General features: G+C 37.3%; 1 protein-coding gene and 1 non-coding gene across 4 annotated transcripts in view; both read left to right on the top strand.

The window, feature by feature from the left end:
* GDAP2 (ganglioside induced differentiation associated protein 2) overlaps positions 1–15,075 on the top strand; it is a 58,868-nt gene extending 43,793 nt beyond the window's left edge. For 2 of the 3 annotated variants that reach the window (XM_058660116.1, XM_004581865.4), the window contains exons 13-14: positions 9,743–9,886; positions 14,609–15,075. In XM_058660116.1, the coding sequence (XP_058516099.1) occupies positions 9,743–9,886; positions 14,609–14,656 (192 nt within the window). In that variant the 3' untranslated portion in view covers positions 14,657–15,075. The remainder of the gene's footprint in view (positions 1–9,742; positions 9,887–14,608) is intronic. The other variant, XM_058660117.1, reaches the window with a different exon arrangement.
* Positions 15,076–16,723: 1,648 nt separating this feature from the next.
* On the top strand, positions 16,724–16,830 carry LOC118758656 (U6 spliceosomal RNA). The gene has a single exon (XR_004995757.2). It is a non-coding gene; the product is annotated as a U6 spliceosomal RNA (small nuclear RNA).
* Positions 16,831–21,656: the final 4,826 nt, after the last annotated feature.

Here is a 21,656-nt window from a genome sequence, read left to right as displayed (position 1 = left end):
AAAAAATAATCTGTATTTATGAGTTAGTTTGCAGAAAGATTACTTTGGGGTACATAAAATCATGCATTTAATGTTGTATTAGATAAGTTAGGGTGAGAGAAAGAAGCAGTCTAGGCACGGTTTCCAGGTATGTCAGATATGGGGATTGTGGGTTGAGATAAAGATGACAGTCAGTATAGAGTAGATCGACCTTAACTCTGTAGATGTGTTAATGAATGAAATCAAAGAGACTTAAAAGAGAGCAAAGAAGAAAACTAACAATCCCTAGCATAAGGGATTGAGTCCAAGAGTAATGTAAAACTAAATAGGAAGAGCAACATAGACTAACACTGTGGGAGGTAGTGTCAAGCAACAGCACTTCCAGGGACTATGTGGAAATAACATATGTACTGAAAGGCCTTCGTTATATTTCCTAATTAAGAGAAGAGTGAAGATATCAGTGAGATAGTTGTTGCTACTGTGGAATTTCCTGTTGTTAAAAAAAAATTACCCAATTTTCTCATCCAGGTGCCATCATGAAAATTTTGTGAGGTAGATTAAGTAATTTTTTTAGATTATAAATTTAGATTAAATTTCCTTTTGGTCTCTCAGTGTTGAAATAGCACATCTAACTATTTTATGTGTGTGTGTGTTTGTGTTCTATGTTATATACATAAAACTTAAAAGATAAATGTATGCAGTGATAGACATTCCTCTTCGCTGATTTAATCCTCTTGCATTCATCGAAACACTACATTGTACCATAAATATATTTGTTACGTATCAATTTAAAAGCTAATTTCTAAATTTTATTTCTTTTTTGTATATATAAAAGGGAAACTGAGAGCAGGGGCAATCACCCTTCTGTTGGATGAACACCCCTCCTCAACCCCCTTCCCCAGTTCCCAGCTGTGCTGATTCAAACCAAAGCCAGGAGTTGGGAATACAATCCAGTCCTCCTGTGTGAGTAGAATGGCCTAAAATGAGCCATCACCTGCTACCTCCCAGGGGACACATTAATGAGAAGCTGGAAGCAGGAGTGGAGCTGAGATGCAAACTCAGGCACTCCGATGTAGAATGCGGGATTTCCCAGAGACATCCTAGTTGCTATACCAAATGCCCACCAATTTTTAAAAATATTTGTGGGAACACTGTTTAGCCAAGCTTTAAAAATGAGCTTTAATGAATGACCCTACTGTTGTAATAAAATGGGGGGAAATAGTGAGGAATTGGGGAGTGAGGAAGGAGAAAAGCTTGGAAATCCAGCGAACCCAAAATTTGTAAAGATAAAAGATTTTGTGCTTCATGATTATAAGAGTGTCCTTTGTTTTTGAAATTTCTGCTTATGACTAAGCACACAACTCCCAGCTAATGACTAGCTAGGAAGGAGAGAACTTTGAAGATCTGTGTGTTGGTCACTGTCATAGTACCACATGATCACTTCAGCAGCCTAAAATGGCACTTTATGCTCTACAGCAGAGTTTAGAGGAAGCTTTATGAGTGGAGTGAACCAGTCAACTGAGTGAGGGAATACACTCTTCTGTGCCCTAGTCTTTTTCTAACCTACCTCCCTCTCTTCATCCCTTCACTCCACTCCTTTCCTATGACAAACAGGCTGGAAATTTTCAAGTGTTGATGTTCTCAAAGGATATCTACTTTAAAATCTTGTCTGTTGACGGTGAAACTAGTAGAAATTTAAGGGTATTTGTAAACTATGCATGAATAAAATGAATTTCATTGTACTACTATTAGAATTGATTTTTATAAATTTAGTGAAATGAAAGTGTAATCATAGAAGAGGTAACAAAGAATGCACTTGGGGAAAAAAAAAGTGGGGCTTTAAAATGATGAGAGGAAAACATGTATCATGAGCCTGTTGTGGAAAGGGCTTTTTCTGCTCTTGGTTCAGTTAAATTCTAAGTATTTAGTGTTCTCAGGTAATGTATACTGTTAGTATTCCCATTATCTTGCTGTATTCTGTTAGTGATTTGTCTTGTTTTTAAGATTGTTTGTTTGAAAGAGAGTGGTTCCATCCACTGGGTCAGTCCCCAAATGGCCACAACAGCCATGTCTGGACCAGGCTCCCACACATGGATATAGAGACCCAAACACTTAGGTCATCTTCCAGTTCTTTCCCAGGCACATTAGCAGGGAGCTGGATCAGAAGTGGAGTAGCCAGATCTTGAACTGGTGCACAAACAGGATTCTGGTGTCACAGGCAGAGGTTTAAAACATTTGTGATACCACAACACCAGCTCCATCTTATCTTCTATAGCACATAGGAAGTAGTGCATGACTCTTTTCCCTAATTTCATCATCCCCTTTGTGTGTGTGTGTGTGTGTGTGTGTGTGTTTCATCCAGTAACTACCAAGCTTTTTCTTAGTGGAGGCAAATAAAGATTAGTCTGGTCTTGAGTCTATATTTGGCAGGATATATGCTTTCACTACTTCTTTACAATTACAATGAAAATAATAGAAGGTTCAATTCAGCAAGAAGAAATTAAGGCAACTAAATTAGAGAGGGATAAATAAAAATTTTATTCCCAGATGAGAACAAACTGAAATTTAATAGCAGTAGTGTTTACCAAGCATGAAATATTAAAAACCCAACAGTAAATCTGGCAAAAGATGTGAAAACCTTGCATATTATAGTTTTGAATATTACAAAACCCAGATGGAAATTCAAGAAATTCAAAAAGACCTAAGTAAATAAAGATAAATACTGTGTCTGTACATTGGAAGTTTTCCATTATTGTCAGTTCTTACTACATAATGCAAAATTAACTCAAATACCAGCCAGAATTTTAGCAAGTCCTTTTTGTCAAAATCAAACACAGTTCGGAGACCTGCTTTTGAAATTTATTCTGAATTTATGTTTCTGAAGACAGTGATATACTAGTGTCAAGATAGATAGATCCAAGGAACAGAATGAAGATTTACATGTGAAATTTAAACTTCTAGAAGAAAATTTATCAAAACCTCTGTGACCTAGAATTACACAAAGATTTCTTAGAAACAAATCCAAAACCATGATACATGAAAGAAATTGGACTTCTTCAAAATTAAAAACCTTCTGTCCCTTTGAATAGATGCTCTCAGGAAAATGAAAGAAACAAAATGTAATCTAAGTATATAGTTATAGAATATCTGATAAATAACTTATTTCCAGAACTTATAAAGAAAATTTAAAAAGCAGTAGTAATAAACAACTCAATTTAGTAATGGGAAAAATATTTTCACAACCACGTCTCCAAGTAAGATAGATATCCAAAAATAATAAGAGAAAATAGATATACAGATGGCAAATGAGCACACGAAAATGTGTTCAACGTAGTCATTAGGGACGTGCAAATTAATAGTAACTCTCATTCAGTGCTGAGCAGAATGTTAAATGCTGTAGCAACCTTGGCAGACAAGGTGGCAGATTGGGTGTGTACCTACTATGTGATACTGACATTTCAATCCTAAGTGTTTACGACAAATGAGAATATTTTCATGTAAAGACTGGTATAGAAATTTCATTACCATTGTTTGTGATAACAAAAAACTGGAAACAAGACAAGAGCCTATGATAGGGACCATTAGTAATCCAGTTGTGTTATATTCATACTTCAGAATACTACTCACCAATAAAAAGGAATGATGTTGGTATATGGGACATTGTATGATTCCATTTATATAAAATTAAAAGGAATACATGCTACTGTACAGTTACAGAATGAAGAGGCTAGAGGGAGAGGTTGATAAGTATGTCTTTTTGGGTTTTTTTTTTTTATAGTGATGATTGATTCTTTGGCATATACACGTGTCAGAACCAGCATCATGTATTTTAAATATACAAAGTTTGTCACCTATAAGTTATACCTCAACAAAACTTTTTTAATGGAATGTTATTGACTGCCACCAGAATGGCTCGATTCTGAAGCCTGACAGTGCCAGATATTTCCAGTGTCGGGGAGCAACTGGAATTCCTCAACATTATTAGTGGAAATGATAAACTGTATCACAATTTAGCAAAAAGTTATAGTAATTCCTTTTTATCAATTAAATGTTTACCTAGCTCATGACCCAGCAATTAAACTGCTAGGTCCAAGTGAGATGAAAACATTGGCACACAGAAAGATTAATAAGGATGTTCATAACCGTTTTATTCATAATAACCCAAGCCTGGGTAAACCTCAGATGTCTCAACAATAGGATTATTGAACCTGGTATCTTTTTCTGATAAAATATTACTTATGAGAAGGAAAGATCATACTACTAATAATAACATCAGGAGCATGGAAGAATCTTTAAAACGTTACGCTGAGTGAAATAAGCCCTACAGAAAAGAATCCTGCTGAATGACTCATTTATGTGGCTTCTAGAGCAGGTAAAAGTAATTCATGGTAGTAGAAAAATAAAAACAGTGTTTGCTTCTGGAGAGTCAAACCTGAGAGGAGGGGGACATGAGAGAACTACGTAGGGTGATCACAATGCTTTATACACTCATGGAACTTTCGCTTATATAGATGTGCACATTTGTCTAAATTGCAAAAGTAAACTTTACACCTGTACATTTCACTGAATGTAAAGTTTGTAGCAAAGAAACTAAACATACTGAGCTTCAAAGATACAGATGCTGCATGAAACTTACTGATAGATGCAGTTTACTTTGAAATGCAACAGAAAAGGTTGGTAGATGGACAGAGGTTAGATATGTAATAGAGAAGCTATAAAGACAAGGTTTAACATTGAACAGTGACTATTCTGTGTTGACAGAAAAAAGGTTTCAACTTCAGTGAATGGATCTTTTTACAAACAATATACTTTTTTATTTTTATGCTATATTTATAAAAATATAGAACCACTGTATAGTAAGATCTAACTTTATCCTCTGAAATGTCTGTTGCCACTAGAAAGTGAAAACAAATAAATAAAAGCTGTCTTACTGTGACATCAGTGGAAAAACATGACCAGCATGTTCATGGTGAAAGCCACTAGCTTGGCTCTCACACCACTGGACTTATCAGATAAGAGTCAGTGCAAATGTGGTATTGACGCGGAGGCTTGGAGACCAGATGGACAAAGTAAAAGCTATTATACATGTAGTATTTATTCACAATTTAGGGATGTGAGAGAAGGATGAGGTAAAAGAGGGGACGAGAATAAAACCCATTTGGAATGAAAGTCACTTATTTTATATTAAAAAGCCACAAATGGAATTTTTCTAATTATACTAGAATGAAATGACATTAAAAGGATAATAAAACAATCAAATCACACTTATGATTTCCATACTCCTCAGATCTTTTCCAGGCTACCCCACCCAAAATAAAATTAAATTGACTGCTTGCATAAATCACCACTGTTATTCTTTGAAGTTTACTAATAGGATGCAAACTAACAAAATTCAAATCCATTGTGATTGTGGCTCTAGCCACACCCAAAAAACTTATGTCAATTGCCTTTTCCTGGTTTATCTTGCTTTGTAATTCTTTTTCTTGGCTTTACATTTGTACAGAGTTGAGTGAAAAATCTCATATTCACAAAATATCTTAAGATTCATTTTCCAAATTTTAAGAGTTTTTTAGTGTATTTCAGCATAGCAGGTAAAAATGCAGGTTTACCTAAATTAATGTACAGGTGGTCTCTAAAAAGTTCTTGGGAAACGCATGTTATGAAGAAGATTGCATGTAATGTATTTTCAAAATTTTTCACCAAAATAAGCTTATGTTCTCATTTTCCAAGAAATTTCAAAGTTCCCTGGTAATATTTTAACTTATGTTGTAAACAATCAAAAAGTTAAAGCTAAGCTATGTGACACTAAAATTTAAGAAAGAAAAAGTAAAGAAAATGCCATTAGGTCTCCCTGATCAGGAAACTTTTTTTTTTTTAAGATTTATTTATTTTTATTACAAAGTAGGATATACAGAGAGGAGGAGAGACAGAGAGGAAGATCTTCCATCCGATGATTCACTCCCCAAGTGAGCCTGCAACGGCCGGTGCTGCGCCAATCCGAAGCCGGGAGCCAGGAACTTCTTCCAGGTCTCCCATGTGGGTGCAGGGTCCCAAGGCTTTGGGCCGTCCTCAGCTGCTTTCCCAGCCACAAGCAGGGAGCTGGATGGGAAGTGGAGCTGCCGGGACTAGAACCAGCGCCCATATGGGATCCTGGTGGTGCGTTCAAGGTGAGGACTTTAGCTGCTAGGCCATGCCGCCGGGCCCAATCAGGAAACTTTTAAGTGGGTTGCCACTATGTCTACCTGGAGTAATTTTCTTCGGCTAACATCTGGAAGATGTAAACGATGTAATGATGCAATGGAGACAATGCAACAGAATATGAAATCTATTTTATATTTACTGCTTGGGTCACCAGCAGACTAGTAATAGCAGAACTGAAAACACAGGAGGAGTTAAGGAAGGATCTGTTTTGTTTTGTTTTAAGCAAAACCTTTATTTCAATAGTATTTTGTCTTCTGCTAGGTAATACAAGGATCTGGTATGAGAATTTAATATCAAAATGAGAAAAAGAAATAACAGATAATTTATGTTTCTACCAAGAGATTTCTTTTGCTTAGCTGTGAAAACACCCGAGTTGTTGATCATTCAATGAATGTTTCTCTTTAAAGAAAAATATATATATATTGTTTCTCTTAAAAGGCAGCTCATTGTCGTTAGCCAACCCAACCATCCCTCACTGTTTTATATCACGGCCATCAGGTTTGTATGTGTAACATGTTCAAAAGTCCTGTCGTAGTCGTAGAACTGTGTGAGAGGAACCTTAGCGATCATCGGAATTTAGCTTCCGTGATTGGAGAGGCTGAGAGTTTGACAAAATGCAGTTTTTGTTTGTGTGTTTGTTTTTTTGCTATAAAATGAAGAATTACTAAGCCATTCCTAAATAGGGCTACCTTAAACTCCACAAATTCCTACTCATCATTTTATTAATTCTTTGTACAAATGTTGATTTTCTTTTTGTTGGACATTAGTTAGACATTGAATAAAGTAGCCACTGCCTTGAGGAATTTCCATTGTATGTAGAGAAATTGTACATAACTGAATAGGCATTAATGCAATGCAGAATATCAGTAGGCAGTAATAAGAGTACACTTAGAACACTTAGAAGCATGCTTTATTTCCCGTCTTTGGCTGAAGAGTGGTCACAGAAAGCCTTTTAATTTTGGCAAATTCCTTTGTGACCGCTGAGGACAGTTAACCAGGCAGAGTTGAAGAAAGGGATTGAAAGAGCATGTCAAAAGGTCAGTGTTCAAAAGCCGCTACATGATCACTTCTTCCTCCATGATTTTACACGTTTTCTAAATTACACAGCTGATGGTATATGCCACATTCAAGCACGCTTCCTTTGGGGATTCATTTAGCATGTTTCGCCCTGGCGTTTGGGCTTAATGATTTGTTTGTTATGGTCGTGGGTCCTGTACCTGAATCTAAGCCTCAGTAGGAGGGAAAGCTGTATCTGTTCTGTATTACCGAAAACCCGAATAATTAGCACATAGGAGATGAGCAGTGGATGTTGAAGTCTTTGAGTAGCTCTCCTTGAGGGTCTTACCTTTTTCTGACATTGCAGTCTATTTTCTTTAGATCCTTCTAGAATCCCTAAAATATCCATGGCTTCTCCATTGCTTTTAATAGTTAATCAGCTACCTCTGTGGTTTATTGTACAGCTCCTGTTAGGGAATTTACACTGTTCTAATTTGCAGGAATCTCAGTAAGGTATATATGGCAAACTCATTTGTCAAAAAAATAAATAAAAATAGCATTCTGGTGAGAATATGGAGAAAAGTGCCCTAATACACTGTTGGTGAGAATGTCAACCATTAGAGAAGACAGAATGGAGATTCCTCAGGAATTCATGAATTGATCTATCCTACGACCCCAGGCATTTCACTCCTGGGAATTTACTCCAAAGGAAAGGAAATCAACATAGGAAAGAATTATCTGTTTCCCCCTATGTATATGGCAGCTGAAATCACATGGGATCTGCCCAGATATCCTTCAACTAATTGTTGGATACATAAAATTTGGTATACATATTCTTGAAAGAGTACAATATAGCCTTAGAAAGGATGAAATCTTGTCTTCTGCAACAAAATGGGTGCAATTGGAGATCACTGTGCTTAGTGAAATAGCCCAGTCCTGTCCGCAAAAAACAGATTTTAGATGTTTTCTGTGATTTGTGGTAGATGATATGTAGAATATCAAAGAAAAAAGTAATAAATGAAATCAACATATTGGGATTTGATGAATGTTCATAGCCCTTATCTGTACTCTAATGAACAGTTGTCTTTCTGCTTACTACTAAGGTAATTCCAAGTATGTTATTACAAATATTAGAAGAAAAATGAAGGAGGCTGGAGAGTTGATGGGAGGGAGAGTGGGAATTAACATGATATTCTTAAAATTGTACATATAAAATGCATGAAATCTATGCCTTTTCTATAAATCAATTTAAAATTTAAACATACATTTACATTAATTCACTTGTTTTTAGCAGTATCAGTAACTTCCCTTATCCCCCATCATTTCCTTCCTAGCAAACCTGAAAAAATTGGAGGGGAGAAACTGCAGAGTATGATGTTTGTTTGAGGCCTATGTCAGCTTTTTAAAGTGCGGCCAGCAAAAAATACTGGCCCAGGTTGTAAAAGTCATTATTTTTATTCATTCTCTAACAATACTTGAAAACTTATGGTTCAATCTGCATCTTGTAAAAATTTGGTCTGTCATTTCGTAATTGTCTGCTGGGAACTAAGGTGACTGTAAGCTTCCTGAAACTCTAGGAAGTAAAAAAAAGTCCTAAAAATAAAGTTTATAAATCAGGTTGTAAGAGTTTAGTTGAATGGATAATACAGAGGTGTAAGAGAGAAATAATGTTGAGAATGACACTTGGTCTGACATTTGCTCTAACACTTGCTCTGAATCTGGACACTTGAGCAGGATTCTGATTGAGATAATTTAGTGTTGAGTCTGTTTATTCTTGCCAGTGCACTGAGAGCTTGTGTGTTGCCACCCTGTATGAGTTGGAAATATTCACAGGTTTGTCTCACAGGAACATTATGTTAGCTGTTGGTAAAAACAGACTACTTTATGATTGCCAGTTTAGGTAGACTGTCATTTATAAATCCTAGATGGTATCTACTTCTTGTCAGCTTTGTTTTTTTTTTTTCTATAATTCTATCCTTTCTTTGTTTTGTTTTGTTTTATTTTTTAGAACCAATAAATTTAGCAGTCTAGCAAAATTGGGGCAATGAAATGAGCCAAGTGGCTGCACACCTGCAGGTGATTCACCTTGGCTGACTTCAGGCCTCAGTGACTGCATGCCAAATGCCAGCTGACAGCGTTTAAGTCCCAAATGTTGACCAAAGTTTTATTTTCAGTCTCCTTTGCAAAATGAAAAAAATTGTCATATTTTAAGAAATTAACCATTTTCATAGTATTGTTCTACAGTTATTCAGTAGTTTGGACTGCAATACAAAGTAACAAGCTAGACACATAGGACCATTTACATATATACAATGGGGAAAAAAGCTTCATGAAGCAAACCTGATCTTTATTACAATCTCTAATAACTTCTACTTTAGTTCCTTCTGTTTAAAATTTTGCTCATGATCGACTAAACTAGTTGCACAACTCATTTATGAACTACAACACTGCACTTTGGAAAGATAGTTGGATATAAAGCTAGTTGCAGTATAAGTTTCCAAAATTTTGTTTGTGTTTTTTTAGTGTGGCTCCTGGCTTAAATTACTTCTTCTCTTCTGTTAACTAGGTATCCACATGGTTTTTCACCACCTTTTCTGTCTCAGGATTGAAGGACAAAATCCACCACGTGGACAGTCTCCATCAGCTATTTTCCGCCATATCCCCAGAGCAGATCGACTTCCCTCCTTTTGTCCTTGAATATGATGCCAGGGTAAGAAATAGCAGAAGTTATCCCTCACCTGATATAGTATAATGGCTACACCATGGAGCAGTTCGAGTGAGCACAGCATCATGTTGTTATGCGTATGTTAATGCATTTGAGTGAGCTTAATAATATTTGATTCCTTTTCTGCAGTACCTTTAGTTCAGTACCACAAGGCTCTGTCTCCAGATAAACATTTCAATATGAGAATCTTTGGCTGACTTTAAAGCCAATCCATGGTTGGTTGTTTTCCGCTACATTTGAGGACAGATACCTCTGTCTGGTTTTCCTGAGACCAAATGGCTTTTCATCTGACAGAGCGGGAAATCTGTGTGTCGACTTTGAGCATTATTGTAAATCTGGTAGTCTGTCTTAGAATCATTATTATCCTGCTGAAAGTTTCATTTACCTAAAGCTTGTTTGATGTTTTAAAACCATCAACTAATGGCATTAGTGTTGTGATTGCTTATAGATGCATTTATGATTCTACTAAGCATCAATGAAAGGACAACTCTTAAGTTTCATCTCAGTTCTATTCCATTGTGTTTGTTTACAGTATCACCTTCAGAGTTTAAAAATGAAAATTAACTATTATCCTTGGCCAAAAGCTTGTTAAGCTCATTGTTTAAATGTTGCTGATTATGTATCTTTATGCATAAACCAGGGAATATATTTGAAAGTTATAGTAAGTTTGAGATGAATTATTCTTTCCTAATTATGGTGCAACTTGTATAGAGTCAAATAAAAGTCCTGCAACACATTTTCTCTCTAACATTTCATAACTTTGGCTATGATTTCTTTCCCCCTTATGTGAAGAGCAAAGTGTTAAATGTGTTCTAGGGGCTAATAAAATTTTATGTTTGACTGCTACACAGAGAGGATTTGTAATTGGAGCAGCTGGATCATAGATAAAAAGATTGCTGAGCATGTAAGAGGGGAAAAAGGAAGATCATTTGTATTTACTGCACATTGCTGGTATTCCTTTGAGCTATACCTCACTTCATATTTAAAACATTAGACAGCAAGAAGCAAGAAATGTGGAATACACTCAAAATTTTTTTGAGTACCAAAAATTTGGAGTGATAATCCAAGACTAGTGTGTAGATATATTACTTATTTTTGGAATAGAAATATGCAAGTTGAGTGTTTGCTCAGAAAACCTCAAGAACTGTCTTATGCCAAGCCATTTTCAGTATACGTAAGGGCCTGTCAAGCAAACTTCCGTTCAATATCAACTCTATACTCAGATGTGGTTTTGTTTTCCTGTTGTGTTTTGTTGGGGTGTCTGTTTTAACTTCCTGTTCCTTTTTTGTATTATCAAGTACTAGCATAATTATGTGATTAATTAGTACAATAGAATTACCTGTAAACTATAATTTAACACTAGGTTCATTGGATTTTGTTCTTTAATCCTGATAAGGTGGTGAAAAACCATGTGGGTACCTGATTAACAGAAGAGAAGAAGTAATTTAAGGCTATATCTATAGTAGAGCCTTTTTTTTAAGAATACTGTTGAAGTAATGAGTAGGGGAGCTACTTTTTTTGTTTGTTTGTTTGTGTGTTTAAGATTTACTTTATTTATTTGAAAGTCAGAATTCTAAGAGCTAGAGAGATCTTCCATCCACTAATTCCAAATGGCGGCAAAGGAGGATCTTGGTTAAACCAAAGGCAGGAGACAGGTACTTGAGCCAGGTTTCCCACATGGATGCAGCGGCCTTCTGCTGCTGCTTTCCCACATGCCTTAGCAGGAAGTTGGATCAGAAGTTTGAAGCAGCTGAGACTCAAACCAACATCTGTATGGGATGCCTGCCTTGTAGGAAGCAGCTTAACACTTTACAATGCAGGAGCTTTGTGAAGTGCAGCTTTCTAAAGTGGAGATATATCTGAATGCCAGAGAGAAACATAAAAATGGGGAAGAAACCAGAGTATTGGGGAATGCTCTGGGAGACACAGGTCGGAGGTGAACCCTGGACACTACAATGGTACGTGCTTCACTGCAAGGTTGAACCTTGTACCTGGCAGAGAGAGTTCTGCAAGAACTTTGTGAAGAAAGGAGACCAAAGGGGCTGGCATGGTAACATGGTAAAGTAATCCTCCACCTATGGTGCCAGCATCCCATATGGAAGCTTTTCTTATCCTGACTACATCACTTCTGATCCAGCTTCCTGCTTTCTGCCTAAAAAGCAGCAGAAAATGGCTCAAATCTTTGGGACTTTGTACCTGCCTCTGGCTCCTGGCAGCTAGCTCCGGCCATTGCAGCCATTTGGGAAGTGAGCCAGTAGACGAAAGACCTTTCCCTCTGTCTTTCCTCTCTATATAAAAATCTGCATTTCAAATTAAAAAAATAAGTCAAGAAGACCATAGAAATTGCACAGGGGATGACCAGGAAAGATAAGTTTATGGGCAGGGATGTAAGAATCTGTTAGACCAGCTGGAGCAGAAATTAGAGTAGAGTGAGCGCACTGGTAATGGCAAGAATTTAAAGATGTTAGCAATATTCAGAAATAGAAATTCTAGGAAATTCACATCATTTAGTGACTGAAGCATTTAGAGACAGAAAAACAGAATTTCTGCTCTTGCAAAATACAGTTTTTCATGTTGCTGCCACCGAAGAGAAGCAGTTGGAAAGGCAAGCATCGAAAGATTAGGACAAGGAGATAGTATGTTCTGTGACAGAAGAGGTGCCCTTGGGGAATTGAGGTGGCATAACTGGGTGTCACCTTGTAAGGAACCACCTTCTTTGCTAGAATTCAAAGTATGATTGGAGAAAATAAATGAGTATAAGATTGTTTGCTTTTGTTACGTTTGTTACGTTTTGTTTGTTATGTGCCTTGCCTGTGAGAAGCTTTTAATTTGATTGAAAGGGTGGGATAATGTTGGCTGTTAACAAGTTTCACTGGGCTTCTATTTTCCTGAGGATTTAAATGGTTTGGAATAGCAATATAAATTTTATAGAATCAAAAGGGATCTTTGAAAGTAATTCTTATCTGTCTAGATAAAAGTGATACTGAAAAAGCAAACATTTGGCCTAATAGTTAAAGCATGTATCCCTTGTTGTAGTGGTTTGAGTCCAAACTGAGTTCCATATTCTAGTTTCCTGCTGATGCTGTCACAGTAGATGAGAGATATCTCTCTCTCTCTCTCTCTAACACTCAACTGTCTCACCCCTTCACTCCCTTTCTGTTTTCACTTTCTGCCTTTCCAATAAAATAACTAAAACAGAGAGAGAGAGAGAGAGAGAGAGAATGGCAGTGATCCAGAATTGTTACAAGTACAGTGAAAGAAGATAGCATACAGTTTTTTTCTGGCAACAATTCTTGAAATATCAGTGATTGTTTCCAGAAAGAGAGAAAATATTTTACAGTTAAACAGTCTTTTGCACAATGTGAGATTAATATAAGAAGCTTTATTTTGTGGCAGTAAGTATTAGACTTGTTCTTGTTAGTTTAGCGTAATGTAATGTAGATATGGGAAACTTAGGGAAGTATAAGAGTGGAGCAAAATTAGTTGTTTTCTTTTCAAGTGAACGTCATAGAAGATTTATGTCTTAGGTCATGTTTCTCTAAGCATAGCTTCTATGCGTGTTGAATATGCAGGACAGGTTAATAAAACAGATCTTGATACAGAGTACTGAAATGCAAAAAAAAAAAAAAAAAAAGGAAGAAGGTATTTCATTCAAGTGTTCAGAAATGGAGAAATGTAATCAACCCACCTTTTTAGGAGAGTGTTTTAATGTCTGGTCAGATTTATTACCGGAAAGTCAGTTTTCTGGAATCTGGCCCCAGGGTCAGTCCCTGCTTCAGAACATCTTGACTCATTTAGTCCCTCTGATCACATCTAACTGCCTACTGTGCTCCAGAATAACTGTAATGTAAACATCCCATAAAGAAATTCTCAACTGTTATCTTAATACTAAGTATTTTCTGTTTGTGATTTTACTGAGAAGCAAGATCTTTGTCAAAGAAATACTTTCCTTAAAAATGAAGACACAATCCTAAGTTGCTTAAATGTCGTCTAGGATCCTTAAAGCTGAGTGTCTTCATTTTGATGAAAATAAAACCCATTAAAGTGAGGGCCTGAACATTTCTTCTCCCCTTGATTTTTTGCTTCCTACATGGGACACTCAAGTTCTGGCATTTCATTATCCTTCTTGGACTTGAACTAGTGTACTGAGAACTGAAATTGTTAACGAGACTTGCCACTCGGGCATGTCATGAAGAAAATTCTTCTCTGCCTAGTTATCAATTCCTTGGTGATAAGTGTTTTATTTCATCAAGTATATTAAAATTTGTCACAGAAAAGGACAACACAGTTTTAACAAAAAAGTCATTCAAGTAATAAATTCCATTGAATTGGATTTAAATTCAGACTGATGTTTCCAGCAAAATGACCTTCATTGAATTACATGTGACACTCATCTTCCTCTTGTATGAGAATAGTACGCACTTCACAGCATTGAGTGAGGATTTAAAGGAATAATGAAGAAAAAGTGATTATAATGTGTCTAACATATGGAACATTCACTAAGTGGTATTGTTAACTTGAATGTTAACTTTATGCCAACTCTGACTCTTTCGGAACTCTAGAATCTGAAGGCCTGCTCAGTACCAGCCATGGACTAGACACTTGACATCACTTTCTCATTGAGTATAAATCCCTTTCCAGTATGTTCCCAGTTGCATGGGCATTGTTACTTCATATTCTTGTCTTTTTTTTTCTTTCTTTCCACAGGAAAACGGGCCTTACTATACGTCTTATCCGCCATCACCGGATTTGTGACCTGCCATCTGTCAGTGCTTTGTGATTACGAGGATGCCCCTCCCACTACAGATCACTACCTAGTGAAGTAATACTCATTTTTGCTGTACAGATCCAGAGAGCCTTTTGTCCCCACCTCTCTGGTATTTTTTTATTGACTGTATATTTTCTGGCACATAAAGCAATCTAAACCCGGTAGGCCATTCTGAACTGCACACATTTTAAATTTGTATATTTGTATCAAATGGAAATGTTCATTTTTAGAGTGTTGTTAATAGCAACCAGGGAGCAACTTTTGAGTATCTTCAGTTTTCTGAGGGACACTGGATTCTCCACTTGACAGACCACCATTATTGTTCACGTCATCTCTTTACCATTGCACGCTTCCTTTGTGTACTTAAGTGACTCTTGAAATACATGGAACCAATCTATGCTGGCCAGATGCATTGTTTGTTTCAAACCTGGCATTAATACCATTTTTACTTTATACAGGTAATTGGATTATGCCAAGTAACTATCTGGGACTAAGAATTTGGAAATGTATCTCATAAAAAAATCAACATTATTAGTAAAATATAGAACTTACAGTTTTACTGCATGGTTGAAACTGAGGTTTACATACTAAGTTTCCTGGGACTGTGTGATTAGTTAGACTCACAACTGTTCAGATCACAACCTTGTGGCGCAATGAGAGTTTCTCTTTACCTTTTCTCCCATAGTCGTGGGCGATCTCATCTAATTGTTCAGAAGAGCTGCTGCACATGCTAGTACTCTCACAGGAAGAGCATCTCCCAAGACCGCATCCCTGAGTCTTTAGAGAGTGTGCTGTTTTCCAAGACTCATGAATGATTTTGTTTGGCTCTAAGAGCCACTACCTGTAAGGGCATTTCATAGCAGTGTCTCTTGAGTTGCCAACATCAGTGCAAAGGGTGTGGGGACCTGATAATTGGCTTTTGTTCAGATCAGCTTGCCATTCAGGCTCTATTTGTGCCTTAGATTGCTTATGAATAGTTTGGAATTATGCTATCTACCTCACAGAGGTACCGTGCAGATGATGTTTAGAAAGGGCTTTGATGTCTGTGGGTGAGAAATACTGATGGAGTTTGTGTGGTGAGTGTCATCAGTTAGTTTTTAATCTGTGAACCAATACAAATGAGTGAATGCCACAAAGCACCCCTTTTGGCCTTTGGCACCTTTTCAGTGGTTTCTCTTCTGGAGAAACAAAGAACTGTTAGTGCAAAATCCCAACCCTGACAACCTCCTCCTGCTTCATCCAGAATTTCATCTGGCCCACTCCTTCCCTAATACTGCACTTTTAACAAAAGGCATCTGTTAGCCATTTTAAACATTTCTTCTTGAATTAAGCTCAAACTATTATCATTTCCATCTGGGTGTCTTCATACTGCTTTTGATTCCTACACCCACCCCAGTATGTACTACAACTGTGTTGTAGTTCAGAGAAGAGAAAACAGAACCTTTCTGCTCGTTTGAACTTGGAAGCAGTGGTTCCAGAGGTCCCATTCCCCTTTGCCAGAACGTTGTTCAATGCACATGAAAAAACATACTTCTCTTCACGTATGGTTGGAAAGTGTCCCATTGGTTTTTAGCCTGGTCTGGTGCCTTGCCATATAAACAAGGATGGGCTTTACAGTAGGATGGGGACGCATTCTACTGCATGTATGGGACACATATGCTTTGTATCTTGTATCAAAACACCTTTTGTACGTGTATAGGTCAAGGACTTTTCTGTTATATTCCATAAGTCACCAGATCCAGACTAGCAGTTGAACATCAGGTATTAAACTTCCTCTCAAACAGTCCTCCTTTAACCCCTTGAGCCTTAAAAATAATAATATGTTATCTTCATTTTCTTCACCCAGTTGTTTTTATTTAAAGTATTTCTTTTTTCACTAGAAGCAGCTAGAGAATATGCCAACTTTTCTTGGTAAAATCAAGACTTAGCCACTTCAAGTTGGCATCTGACCTGAATCATTTCCAGTATAAATAATGAAGACTGCTACTTTGCCATGTTAAAGGAAGTGTATTTACGTATGATTCTTAGATTCAGTAATTTTGAAAAAATGTTTTGTGCTCGCTTCAGCAGCACATATACTAAAATTGGAACAATACAGAGAAGATTAGCATGGCCCCTGCGCAAGGATGACACGCAAATTCGTGAAGCGTTCCATATAAAAAAAAAATGTTTTGTTGTAGTGATACCGGCATGTTAATGTCTAAAAATACGAAAAGGATTCTACATATTCTATTATTCTACTTGAGTTAATGTCCTAGATATAAGGTGGTATGAGACCGAATACGCATCAATAATATTTCGTTATCTGATCATTACTAAAGGAAAATAAGGGCTAGTGTAAGTAAAACTAGATCAAATGTGGGACCAAGATCATGTTGTTGTGGTTCCCTGAAGTGTTACCTAATGAAGTTATTTCAGCATACTAAGTCTTAGAGGGACAGCAGGCGACAGTGATATTACAATGATTAAGTAATATATAGTATATTTGTTGAAAAGCTGGGTAGTCTGAAGAGTTATGTTTCATGTTCAAGGACATATCAGAGTTCAGAGGGCCAACTAGGTAGAGGTGAGCACTACCATCTGATCTTAATTCAGAATACCACCAAGTTCTTAATTTATTAAACCGTGTTCATGCCAAATGATAGTCCAGTTCTGAAGACACAGCTTACAAAATATTAACCCATAAACTGATTCATGCAAGATTTAATTTTTTAAAAAACAAGCACACTTTTACAGCATGTATTTGGATTCTTAATTCATCTGTGTTCAGGTTTCTCGGTAGTAAAAGCTATCCCTTGAAAAAAGTTCAGTCTTTATTATACTCTCAAGGCCAAGAGGCTCCTACTTTTAAAACTGCATTTCCTTTCTTTTTTTATTTATTTATTATTTTTAATTAATTAATTACATTGTATTATGTGACACAGTTTCATAGGTACTTGGATTCTCCCCACCCCTCCCCAAACCCTCCCACCATGGTGGATTCCTCCACCTTGTTGCATAATCACAGTTCAAGTTCAGTTGAGATTCCCGCATTGCAAGCATATACCAAAAAAACTGCATTTCCTTTCACAGAAGTGGCTATCTTATTTCATTGGCTAATATTTTATTATATTTTCCTTTTTCAAAAGAGCCCATCTGTAGTATTTGAGATGCAATTTTTTTTTTAAAGATTTTATTATTATTGGAAAGCTGGATATACAGAGAGGAGGAGAGACAGAGAGGAAGATCTTCCGTCCGATGTTTCACTCCCCAAGTGAGCGCAATGGGCCGATGCGCGCCGATCCGATGCCGGGAACCTGGAACCTCTTCCGGGTCTCCCACGCGGGTGCAGGGTCCCAGAGCTTTGGGCCGTCCTCAACTGCTTTCCCAGGCCACAAGCAGAGAGCTGGATGGGAAGTGGAGCTGCCGGGATTAGAACCAGCGCCCATATGGGATCCCGGGGCTTTCAAGGCGAGGACTTTCAGCCGCTAGGCCACGCCACTGGGCCCGAGATGCAATTTTTAAAGAATATTTTCAGTGGGGGAAATAACCAAAATTTTTAACCAAATTTCTGAAGTCTAAAAGGAATAAAACATGTCCTGTTTATGGAGAAGAATGGGTTTAATCACTGTAGTACAAAAGCATGCCTATTTTTCCTTGTTTCTGACTTGCTTAGTTATTTAGTGAACCCAAACTGTAAGTAATGATTTTGTATTTAATTTATAAGGACTAGTAGAAAGAAGATCAGATATAGTATTCAGCATCTGCTAAAAGTCAGTCTTTGTGTTCCCCCAATGCATTACTTGTATAAGTACATACAGAGAGTTCTAACTGCTCAATATTAGAACAGAAATTATTAGAATTTGAAGTGCTGAATAGAGGTTTGTATGGTTCTAGGAACTGGATTCATTATATTAAAGACTAAAAGGAATACAAGATAACTCCTGAAGATTTAAACTTACAGTTAGATGAGTTCTCTCTATTGTAGTTCTTCTTAGTAACAGTCCTCATAGTCTGCAAGCACTACAAAATTTTAGCTGTGATGGCAGCCATGCAGCCTCACAGCATAGGATTGACTCGTGGTTTGTGGTTGCCTGAGAACATGGAAGATAAAGGAAGTTTCTGCTTTTGCTGTGGTCATTTTGAGTGAATATCACAAACTTGATGGCTTAAACAGCAAATACTTCTAACAGTTTTAGATCTGGAAAGACTAAATCAAAATGGCACCAGTTTATTTCCTAGTGATGGGCCTTTTCCAACTTTGTAGATAACTTTGTTTTGCTTTATCCTCACAGAAGAAAGAGCTTTAAGGGGAAGCATCACTCTCTCCTGTCTCTTCTGACAAAGGGCATGGATCCCATTCATGAGGGATCTTTACTCATGACCCACTTACCTCGCAAAGACCCCACTTCACAATATCACAATGGGAGTTAAAGCTTTAGCACCGGAGTTAGAGTAGGAAAGGCACACAAACTTCAGTCTGTAGCATATCTTTAGTTTGGGTTATATGACAAACCCAGAGACAATGAAGCTTCAGTAGGCCTAACCATATACAATTCTGTACACATGCATATACATTCATATGTAATCTGCTTTGGTTTCTGTTCTTTGTGAGTTCTGTGAACCTAGAGCAATAAAGAATGCTTCAAGCTTTGACCTAACTAGCCCTTAAACATGATATTAAGATCATTTTAGTTATTACTAGTTCTTTTGAGTATTTACTTCATTTTCTACACTTCCAAGAGCAATAGCTTCGAGTTTTTGTTTTTGCTTTTTTTTTTTTAAAGATTTATTCATTGTTATTACAGCCAGATATACACAGAGGAGGAGAGACAGGAAGATCTTCCGTCTGATGATTCACTCCCCAAGTGAGCCGCAACGGGCCGATGCGCGCCGATCCGATGCCGGGAACCTGGAACCTCTTCCGGATCTCCCACGCGGGTGCAGTGTCCCAATGCTTTGGGCCGTCCTCAACTGCTTTCCCGGGAGCTGGATGGGAAGTGGAGCTGCCGGAATTAGAACCGGCGCCCATATGGGATCCTGGGGCTTTCAAGGCGAGGACTTTTAGCCGCTAGGCCATGCCGCTGGGCCCTTTGCTTTTTAATATTTATTTATTTTGATTGGAAAGGCAGATTTACAGAGAGAAAGATCTTCCGTCCACTGGTTTACTCCCCAAGTGACCACAACGGCCAGAACAGAGCCACTTCAAAGCACTTCAGAGCCTCTTACGGTTCTCCCATGAAGTGAGGATCCTATGGCCGTGGCCATTCTCTACTACTTTTTCCAGGACACAAGCAGGGAACTGAATGGAAGTGGAGCAGCAGGACACAAATTGGTTCCCATATGGGATCCTGGTGCATGTAAGACAAGGATTTAGCCACTGAGCCATCATGCCCGGCCCTTGACTTGTTTTGTTTCTCAGAAATACTGTATGCCTTAAGTATATATAAGGCCAATGAGATCAGGAAAAGCATATGCATTCTGTAGGTGAATTATGCTAACAACATTATACTGCTGGTTGCAACTTGATGTTTTTGCTGAACAGTAAAACAAACATTTTGTACCCACAATCACACTTTTTTTATAATGTGTTATTTTGTTAGTGTTAAGTATGCACTCTTCCTAAACTGAACCAAGCTTTTGTTAGAGCAGATCTTATGAGCTAAAGTATTTAACAGCCTAACATGTAAATGATTTTCATTGCTGTTGGACAATGGCAATGTTTTGAAAAGATCTTAAAGTTTGTTTATTCAAAACTCAACAGACTTTTATGAATAGTTTTCATTTCCAAACATTTTTTGTCTTTCTGTATTAGAAGATAAGCCCTTTTAAAGAGGGTCCCATTGTATGGAAGCATAACCTAGGAAGAATGGCAGATTGTCTGTGACCATGTATGCCAGACCTTTGAAGTCACCCAAGTTAACCTAAAGACTAGTACAGAATGCAGTGAATTTAACTGTTAACATTCTCTATAGAGTCCTAGACTAGTACTGCTCAAACTTTAATATGCACCTGTTAAATTATCTGAAGATGTTATTAAAATGCAGACACTGACTCAGTAGTGCTGGAATGATACCTTCGATGCTCAACTTCTGAGTAGCTCTTGGGTGATATCAATAATCCTGATCCCCAGACCACACTCAGAATAAAGAACTTAGACTATATTTAGCTTCCATATTTTCCTGTGTCAGAAAAAGGAGACTGAACTACTCTTCTGATTCCTTTTGTGGGCCCACATTCTCACTTTCATTCTTTTTAATCGTCCTACAAGTCTGCTGGGTTAGGTGATAATAGAGGTAGTAGCCTGCTGAACCGCTCAGCACTGGCGCTGCAGCGCAGAGCAGTTTCTCAAACCTGCAACATGGACATCCCCATTTGAATATGAAAGGAAATATTTTAGCTCAATTTCCACTTGTCACACTTGTATTACCCATATCAACATAAAACTAGTCATGAGTTGTTCATGTTTATGTCTTTTATACAAGAATAAAACTAAAGGTCGAACACAGGCAAAACTATAAAACTAATAAAATTTAAAATAACCTTAATTAAGTTTGATGAGTGCTGATGTCTTTGCCAAACTGAAACTTACTTGTGAAGTGGTTATGATGCTTAGCACACACTACCGTGCATGATACAGCGACTCAGTTCTTCCTTTTCGCTCTTTCAGACTGGTTTGTTCAGCATGTAGTAGTGTTACTTGGTCTTCAGCATGGCTGCATCATTTCCCTGCTAAGTCCAGCCTCTTCTTTCTACAGCTAAAGCAGACCTGGGCTCTAGGGTAGAACTAAATACATCTGCAAAACCTAAACACTGAAATTTCTGGCAATATTAGGTTTCAAGGCAATTATCCAGAAAACTTAGAACATAAACATCAATTAACAAAAGTGTTCATTCTTTTCTTGTAAGATCTATTTATTTTTATTGGAAGGCAGATATACAGAGAGGAGGAGAGACAGAGGAAGATCTTCTGTCGATAGTTCACTCCCCAAGCGGTCACAAAAGCCG

This window comes from Ochotona princeps, chromosome 2 (assembly GCF_030435755.1).
Source record: "Ochotona princeps isolate mOchPri1 chromosome 2, mOchPri1.hap1, whole genome shotgun sequence".
NCBI classification, from domain to species: domain Eukaryota; kingdom Metazoa; phylum Chordata; class Mammalia; order Lagomorpha; family Ochotonidae; genus Ochotona; species Ochotona princeps.
This window is presented reverse-complemented; position numbering and strand designations above follow the sequence as displayed.